General features: G+C 56.7%; 1 protein-coding gene across 4 annotated transcripts in view; it reads right to left on the reverse strand.

The window, feature by feature from the left end:
* Positions 1-7665, reverse strand: part of EPHA8 (EPH receptor A8) — a 133565-nt gene extending 125900 nt beyond the window's left edge. For 3 of the 4 annotated variants that reach the window (XM_044996383.1, XM_044996384.1, XM_044996386.1), the window contains exon 1: positions 7244-7385. In XM_044996383.1, coding sequence (XP_044852318.1) covers positions 7244-7313 — 70 coding nt within the window. In that variant the 5' untranslated portion in view covers positions 7314-7385. Of the gene's footprint in view, positions 1-7243; positions 7386-7598 lie in introns of those variants that run through there. The other variant, XM_044996385.1, reaches the window with a different exon arrangement.
* Positions 7666-8969: the final 1304 nt, after the last annotated feature.

Consider the following 8969-nt stretch of genomic DNA (forward strand, 5'->3'; position numbering starts at 1 on the left):
TCTTCTCTAACTCCTGGCACCTCACCACTTTTCTTGATTTTTCAGAAATCGTTACCGGTAGCATTTTATCTTCTTCTCCTCCCCCGTTTCTCTTCTCCCCTATGACTGGAGGGGTGTTACTGGGCCACTTCGCCTCAAATGGTCCCCTGAAATGTGTGTTAACTACTCATGCTGAACAATCTGTTCCACCTTGTATTTAGCTGTGACACTCTGAGCACATTTCCCAGACCTGAAGAAGAGCTCAAAAGCTTGTCTCTCTCCCCACAAGAAGAAGTGGGTCCAATAAAAGATATTATCTCATCCAACTTGTCTCTCTAACATCCTAGGACCAACACGGCTCCAATGACACTGCGAGTATCAGTAACACAGTAAATTTATCTGCTGCTTCTCTAAATACCCAGGCATGCATTTAATCCCATGCAGCTAATCTGTGCATGTTCAGATTATACAAATGCTTCCTCAACTAGGGTGTGATTATGCTAAGAGTTTTGAAGCAGACTGCAGATCTGAAGCACTGATTGATATCAATGGGGATTTCTGATTAAAACCAGATGATCCAACAGGGCCCATATTCTTTGTCAATACTTATTTTTACAGGTTCTTCCGCACTCACTAATTGACCAAATTACTTTCCCCTCTTTTTCTGCCTGAAGATCGATTTTCAAACAAATTCGGTATCTCAGCTATTTTAGAGTGATCATTAATTTCTTCCTCTTCCTCTTTTATCAGTGGATCTAGTGCTGTCCTGTCTCCGTCGTGTTTCCTTTTCCCCTGATATATTTGATAAATGCCCTCATTCCCCCATTGGCTGCAGTAACTCATTCTGATCACTGGCTGCCTGTATCTTTTCCCTACAAGCTGTAGTGGACTCTCAGCTTTCCTGTTTATTTGCCTTTAACACTATCCTGGTCACTCCTGGTTCCTTGCACAGGGAGGGTGTTATGGTTATGTCCAAAGCAACATAAATATGTAACATCACCGAATCCTGATGCTGCATGGGAAGATCTGAAAAAATCAGGGACTCTGTGAGCCCAGGTTGGCAACCCAGGATCCCTGGACAATCAAGCCACTTGGGCACAGAGTGGTCTGCGCAGCCTAATGACCATTGTTCCTGGAGCATCATCTTCTGCCTTTGGGACTCTGTTGGGGTGCAGTGACCTCCACACTGACCGCGGAAAGCAGTGAGCAGTTAGCACCTTGCTTATCAATCAGGAGAGACTGCGATGGGTAAACATGCTCCAGGCTACAATCGGAGCGGATGGAGGAGAAAGCTGGGCAGCTTAAATGGAGCTGCTTCCCTTGCACAGAGATGCCAAGAGGCTCCATTTAGGACCATTTATCAATCACTCCCTGCCGCAAAGGGAAGCGTGCATGGGATGTCCCACAAGAGATGTGATGAGTGACACAGACACAGATATGTGGCACACACCCATCTACACAGACAGACATATAATAATAATGCCCTCCACAAAGTCACTTAGGGGATGCAGAGGTATTACAAACACATTCATGCCTATGGAGGTAGCACTTTAAACACCTCTGTTGGTTTGAAAGACTTCACTGCTTTGACAAATCTTTCCTAAGCTTGAGTGGAAGAATGCAGGGCTGCTGGTAGCTCTCAGGCCAGAGGAAACACCGGAAGTAGAGGAGGTTGAAAATCTGACAGAACAATTTTCCATATGAACATGCAGATTTGTCAAAATCAAAATATTTGGTAGGAACGTGTCATTATTGATGAAATGTTTGATAGGAAAAAGTCACGATGAATCTTGCAACTGTCTTATTTCATTCTGAAAAGGTTGAAACATTAAGTTTCAGTAAGATAAAAATGTTTCATTTCAGCTTTATTGTTTTGATTCACTTAGTTTTGACAGTTTATTCATTATATTATATTATCCAAACAGAACATTTTATTTTATTAAAACATTATGGGTCTATGATGCTGAATCAACATTTTTCAGAATTTTTGCTCTGTGGGAAAATTTGGCTTTTAGTTCTGTTTTGGAACAAAAATTATTTTTCAAAATGTCAGAATTTCCTACAACACAACAGAAAAAGAATTTGCCTTCTCCAAACAGCTTGTTTGAAGTTCATCACTGAACAAGCAATATCAGCACTCCCTCCTCCCAACCAGGGGCGGCTCCAGGCACCAGCGCACCAAGCGCGTGCCTGGGGCAGCAAGCCACTGGGGGCAGCGTGCCGGTCCCTGTGAGGGCAGCAATCAGGCTGTCTTTGGCGGCTTGCCTGCGGGAGATCCATCGGTCCCACGGTTTCGGTGGCAATTTGGTGGCGGGTACGCCAAAGGCATGGGACCGGAGGACTTCCTGCAGGTGTGCCGCCGAATCCGCGTTACCAGCGGACCTCCCGCAGGCGCGCCGCCGAAGGCCGCCTGACTGTCGTGCTTGGGGTGGCAAAATACATAGAGCCACCCCTGCCCCCAACACACATCCGAGAGCCCCAGTCCTGCAAAGACCTAGCTCAGGGGAACTACTGACAGACATAAAGTTACACACGACTGTCAGTCTTTGCAAGATTGGGTCCTCATATCTAAGCAGAATCCTTGAGTGCATGGGGAAGGAACCTGCCGGTGGAGAATCGAGCTCTTGTTAAATCCCTTTGGAAAGAAAGAGGTTGTTAGGTTTAGGTGGAATGGAAGGAAGAGCAGACTGGGGCAGCTTCTCCATCTTACACACATAAACACACCCAAGACTCTCTGCACGCACACACCCAATGCGCGCACATTAAACTAACTGATGCAGATGTGACTGAGAAGGACTCTCTGTCCTGCAGCTGCACTTCCCACTTTCTGGATTTACACCAGGTTCTAGTGCTCAGAATAAAACCAACTCGGACTCTGAACAATTCTCCCCTCATGCAGTGCACACAGGGGCAGTGACGCCAGGGTGCCCACTGGTGCCCAGCAGGTTGGTCACTCGGGGATGGTGGGAAACCACGCCACTGCTGCACCCCTGCCGGGAAGTGGTTTCCATTCTATCCACGGCTTACGGTTTGGTCCAATGGCTCTCAGGACCCCCACTATAGCAACTGTTCCAGCACCCCTGCCTATGACTGTGAGGCAGGATGATGGGGTTGGGCGGGGGGCCTGAACGGGGGCACACGAGGGCTCTGAGCTGCAAAATGTGGGCAGTAAAAACCCAACCGCAAAATTGTCCCTCTCTAGAACAATCCAATCCTAATAGACCTATCCCAGCCTAATAACCCCGCTGCAGGGAACTACCCCCGCCCAGCATAACCCCGCTCGGGGGAACTACCCCCACCCAGAGAACTACTCCCATGCCAGGAAAATACCCCCGCCCAATATGACCCCGCTCCAGGGAACTACCTCCACCCAGTATAACCCCGCTCCAGGGAACTGACCCTGCCCAGTATAACCCTGCCCCAGGGAACTGACCCTGCCCAGTATAACCCTGCCCCAGGGAACTGACCCCTGCCCAGTATAACCCACCCCACACCAAGCGTAATGCTGGCTCCACACACACATGCCTGCCCCGTGTATCATGAGTGCCACACACACGTCCATGCCTGCCATAACCATGGGGGGCAGGACGTAGCACTGTCAGGCACAGACATGGCCCCATGAACCCATCACTGCCCAGTGCCCCCCCGGCTCCACTGACACATCACTGCCCTTTGTAGCTCTGGCACCATGGATACACTGCTTCCCTGTGTGCAGGCAGCACGGCTGTCACATCCCTGCCCTCAACTACCCTGGCACTAGGAACAGATTCTCGCTCGGTATAACCAGAGCTGAATTTAACTGTGCCACCATGGTTGTGCCCCAGCCTCATATAACCACAGCGCCATGGGTACCCATCATACACTGGGCATCACAGGCTCATCTATGGCCGGGCATCCAAGACACATCAAGGCGCGTTGTATCCCCTGCATCCCAGACCGTCATATTCCTGGCATCACGGGCACATATGTGCTCAATATAATCTGAAAAGACTGACACAGCTCTGCCCATTGTAGTTCCAGAACCGCAGTCAGATCCCAGACCAGTGTAACCCTGACATTACGCCAGCCCCTGGCACTCCATTTATTGCCTGCTATGATTCTGGCAACACAGCCATTGCTGCCAGCTGTTACCCAGGCACCACTGACATCTCTGCCCCAGAATAAATCTAGTACCATGGACATATCCCTGCCCCATGTCACCCTGGCATCAATCACACTCAGCTACCAAGCATATCGCAGCACCAATCGGTGCCCAGTGTATCCCCGGCACCGCTAACAAGCCACTGATCAGCGGAACCCTGGAACGACAGACATTGATATCGCCATGGTCCCATGGACAACTCTGCCCGGTATTTTCCCAACACCACTGACAATGTGCTGCTCAGTCTGACCCTGCCAACACAGACCTAACCCTGCCTGGCACTCCTCCGCACCGCTCCCGTATCGCTGACCACTGACATCACAGACACTGCGCTGCCCAGCAGCACATCTCCCCATCCCGTGAGCTGCGCGTAGCCTGGTCCCCACAGTTCAGCATTCTCCAGCGTGAGCCCCACAGCCACAAATCAAAGCTCTCCCACCATTTCAAAGCTGCAAACAAGCGGTGGGGTTTGGGGCGAGGGTCTGGGGTCTGAGGACAAGGGCAGATGAATGCATTAGAGTCAGGTCAGTCCCTGCTGGATCAGAACCCAGTCACTGGTCCCAAAGAAGTTAGCGGGGTGAGCGAGAAGCCTGCCAATGGCCTCGACTCCTGGTACCTCTGTATCTGACCAAAGGTGGGGGGGCTGCCACTGTCTGAGCAGCCAGGCAGCCAGCAGCGCTGCGAGAGCTGCGGTGTGGGGAGTAGGGCACATGGGGCCAGGGGATGAACGTGGGCAAAGGGATGAGTGAGGCTGGGATGCGGGAGAGCTCACTTGGCCACGAGACAGTTAGTCTGGCAGGGACACAGGAAGCCCTCCCAGCTGGGGAACCCAGCCCAGCACACAGCTGTCTCCACTGGAGCGTCTTCAAATACCTGCCAGCCCAGGAGCCATTTGTGTGGGGCTGGGTTCAGCAGGGACTCTGCTAAGACCTGAGCTGCCCCGTGGGCACGGCAGGGTGAGGGCCCCTGCGCACAGGCCACCCCTGGGGCAACGAGGGGTCAGTAAGGGTATGGTGACGCTGCAGCCCTGGGAGAGACTCACGCTAGCAGGGCTCAAGCTAGCACACGGAAAAGGGCCTTGTGGACGGTGCGGCTCCGGCTGCAGCTCGGGCTCTCACACACATCTGACCCCCTAGGCATGAGACCCTGGGAGGGTGAGGCTCGGGGGGAGGGCGAGGCTCAGGGGGAGGGCAGCCCAGCCCCAGGTTGAGCCACGAGGCCAGGATGACAGGACCCTGTCGATACAGGGCTTGCACATTGTTATCTGAGCAAGACAGTGACCGACCCCCCAGGGTGAGCTGGCGACAACGTCCCTGACTGCTGGGGGGCCCAGACCCACAGCGGTGTTGGCGAGGGCGATATGTGGGGAAGGACTCCAGCGGCAGCCGTGTACCTTCCCTGCACCACAGCCGGACTCCAGCACATCCAGCGCTGCCTCCTCTCCAGAGGCCCTTTCCCAGGGGGCAGCCTGCATGGGGCCGGGCCCCTAGGGACCTAATCTCCTCCCTCCATACTAAGCTGGGTCCCAGCCAGCACAGTCTAGAGGCAGCTGAATTTCCAGCCCCCGCCTCACTCCCCTCCCTGTGCAATTACTGAAACCAGCACACGGGAACGTTCCCAGAAGCACAAAGAGAGCAGCTTCCCTGGCTTCCGCTGCCTGGTAGCTGAGATGCTCTGTCCGGAGCAGGGTTAGCTGAGGTGCCCGGCGCTGGGGTCAGTGCAGCCGCAGGGCTGCCCGGACTCGCTGGCTGCTGAGAGGGCAGGGACAGCCCAGCCAGCAGCTCTGTGTAACGGGAGCTGGCACTGGGCTCTGGGGGCAGGGAGCTCCAGAGTGTGTCGGGAGTGGGGGGGGCGCGCAAAGGGTCACACACCCAGCAAACAATGTAATTAGAAAGGGAGCTGGGGGGGGTAGGGGGGCCACAGGGCCCTGTCTGACCCAAGCTGCAGCTCCCAGATTATGAGTGATCCAGCCCCCTCCGTGCACTTTTTCCCAGCCCACTTTAAAGCATCGCCTTTGAGGAACGGGAGAAAGTTAGCACTGGGCTCCACTGCTGGGACTCCTCTACCAGCCGCAGGGAGAAGTAAGAAATCATCTGGGCAGCAGGGGGGCCAGGGACAGAGGTGTGACGGGCCGGGCCGAGGGGTGGAACGATGGGCCTGGGGATGAGGGAATTGGGCAGCAAGGCTAGACGAGCGCTGGACCACAGGGAATGGGGAGAAACACTGCTCCCAGGGTGCGGAAGGCGCCAGGTGAGGCTGGCAGATGGGGCAGCAGGGAATGGGGAGAAAGGCTGGGGAAGATGGGGCAGTGGGACTGTCATGGAAAGGCAGCCCAGACCCTGCGGTCAGTGCTGTGGGGGCAACAGGCAGCTGGAGGGTCAGAGATGGCACAAGCTTGCCAGGGCTGCAGGGGACAGAGGCAGCAGGAAAGGCACTGCCAGTGTATTGGGAGCAAGGTGGGCAGCGAGAACTCTCTGACAATACTGAGAGGCATCTGCCTGCACAGGTCTGGTGAGGGACGTCTGGCGCCCTGGAAAGAGGCGGCAGGAATGCTACTGTCAGCGCCCAGGGAAGCCAGGTAGGGGAGCCGGGCAGGCAGCACCCAGGGGAGCCGGGCAGGAGCCAGGCAGGGGAGCCGGGCAGGAGCCAGGCAGGGGAACCGGGCAGGAGCCAGGCAGGGGAACCGGGCAGCCAGCACGCAGGGGAGCTGCGCTGCAGGGTACCTGGAGGCTTCCCAGCTGGCCACGTGGAAGTTTCTGTCACTCCCTCTGTCCGCGTACCCCTGGGGGTGCCGGTCTGCACGACCCGCGCCATCCCTCCAACGCCCCAGCACGGACCGCCCCAGCCCCACAGTCCGGCCGCTCCCGTCTGGGCTGTAGCGCGGGCAGCGGAGAACGCCGCGGTTCCGGCTGCTCGGTCCAGCCCGGGCCGGGCCGCAGGCCCTTGGCATGTGCCACGAAGTCCTCTTGCCCTGCGCTGAAGTTGCGCCGCCCGGCGCGGCGGGAGCGCAGAACTCGGGCAGTCCGGCGCCCGGCGGAGCGCGCGGTGCCAGCCCGGCCCCGGCCCCGGCCCCTGCCCCGCCGCAGACACGCCCGCCCCGCGCCGGGCCACCCGGGCTCCTACCTTCGCTGGTGGCGGCCGCGGCACAGGCGGCGATGGCGAGGAGCAGGGAGAGCGGGGGCAGCCGGGCCATGGTCCGCGGCGGGGGCGGGGACGGGGACGGGGACGGGGCAGGCCGCCCGGCCGGGCTCCTGCGGCCGCTGGCGTCGGGGGTTCGGCAGAGCCCAGCCCCGCCGGCTGCACTTTCCACACTCCTGCTCGCGTCCACCCCGGCAAGCTGCATGCGGGGCGGGAGCAAACTGCCCGTCACAGCCTAGAAGCCAATTGGCTTGCTGGGTTTCAGAGAGCCCCCCCGATACGGTACATCCATCCACGCGCCGGGCTCCCTCTCCCCCCGGCTCGTGCTGCTTAAACAGACCTCGGCTCCGGCTCAGCGCCGGGCAGGCTGCAGGGACACCCCGTGGTACAGCCACCGCCGCCTGGGCAGAGGCCGCTGCGCTGCTCCCCCCTGTCCCGTGTGGACACGGAGCAGGGCAAGGGCTGGCTGGGAGCGAGAGGCAGTGAGTGGACGCTGGACAGAAGAAGCCCAAGCTCTCGAGGCGAGCCCGCCTGTGGCGAGCCCGGGCTGGGGTGCAGGGAGCGGGGCGTCCTCTGGGAGAGGCTGGAAAGTTCTTGCAAAGGTTCTCCTGAGGCCCAGGGCCAGCGTTTCTTCTGCAGCTGATGGGGAGGGTGTGGCCCTCCGGGATAAACCCCACACGGCTCCGGGGGTGGTCCGGAGCACACCTGCAGGGTGGACTCTATGGGAGGGTTTTTTCTGTAAAACATCCTTAGGCATATCGCTGTGCAGAGTGCAGCCGCCATGTTCTCTGAGCCCAGCACCCTGCTGCGCAGGAGATGCACTCTCTGGGTGGGCTCTCACTCTTGTGCGTCTCTTGTTCTCTGGCCTTGTCTAGACTAGGAACAATGTGTGAACTGACAGGGTATAATGAAGTGCAATTTAAAAAGGTGTCAGCCCAACTACCCTGTTTCGAAAGGTGTTAGGCCCTATCTCTACTAGGAGCCAACACACTCTAAGCAGCGCTGAATCAGCATGTATTAGCTGGGACCTTTTTCCTGGCCTAGGCAAGATTCCAGATTCCAAACTAAAGGCCATTCTGCCAGAAGGGACAGGGCAGCACTGTGTGTATGGAGCAGCCTTGCGACTGCTGCTCGAGCCACTGTCGTGGCAGCATGCTGGGCCAGTAATGCGGGTGCTGTGGTGTTTGTACGGTGCAGCTATCAGATGGTGCTGGGAGAATGCAGACCCTGGCAGATACAATGGTCAGCCCTGAAAACCCAGCATTTGCCAACAGCTACCACAGTTGTTTCCTAGACTAAGCATGGGGCTTGGTCCTGCTTTGAGCAGGGGGTTGGACTAGATGACCTCCTGAGGTCCCTTCCAACCCTGAGATTCTGTGATTCCGATCTGTGTGAGTAGTAACCATTGGCACATCCTGACTTCTGGATGCATTGTTGTTGTGACTTAGTATTTAATGTGCTCAGCATTGTCAGCCAGACACAAACAGCAGACGGGCCCGTCCCCAATTGCTTAGTCTAGACAAGACAGCTGCAGACAGCCGGACACAGCCAGATGCAGACAGGGGGTGCTAGGAAGCCCAGAGAAGGGAATGGCTGAGCTCTTTAGTCCAATGATTAATGTCCCATTTTAAGCCAATTTCAGCACATAGCATCAGCTGTGGTGCCACTCCTAGGACCCACCCTGGTCATCGCCCCAGTCCCGGTGAGTAGC

This window comes from Mauremys mutica, chromosome 21, assembly GCF_020497125.1.
Source record: "Mauremys mutica isolate MM-2020 ecotype Southern chromosome 21, ASM2049712v1, whole genome shotgun sequence".
Classification (NCBI taxonomy): Eukaryota; Metazoa; Chordata; order Testudines; family Geoemydidae; genus Mauremys; species Mauremys mutica.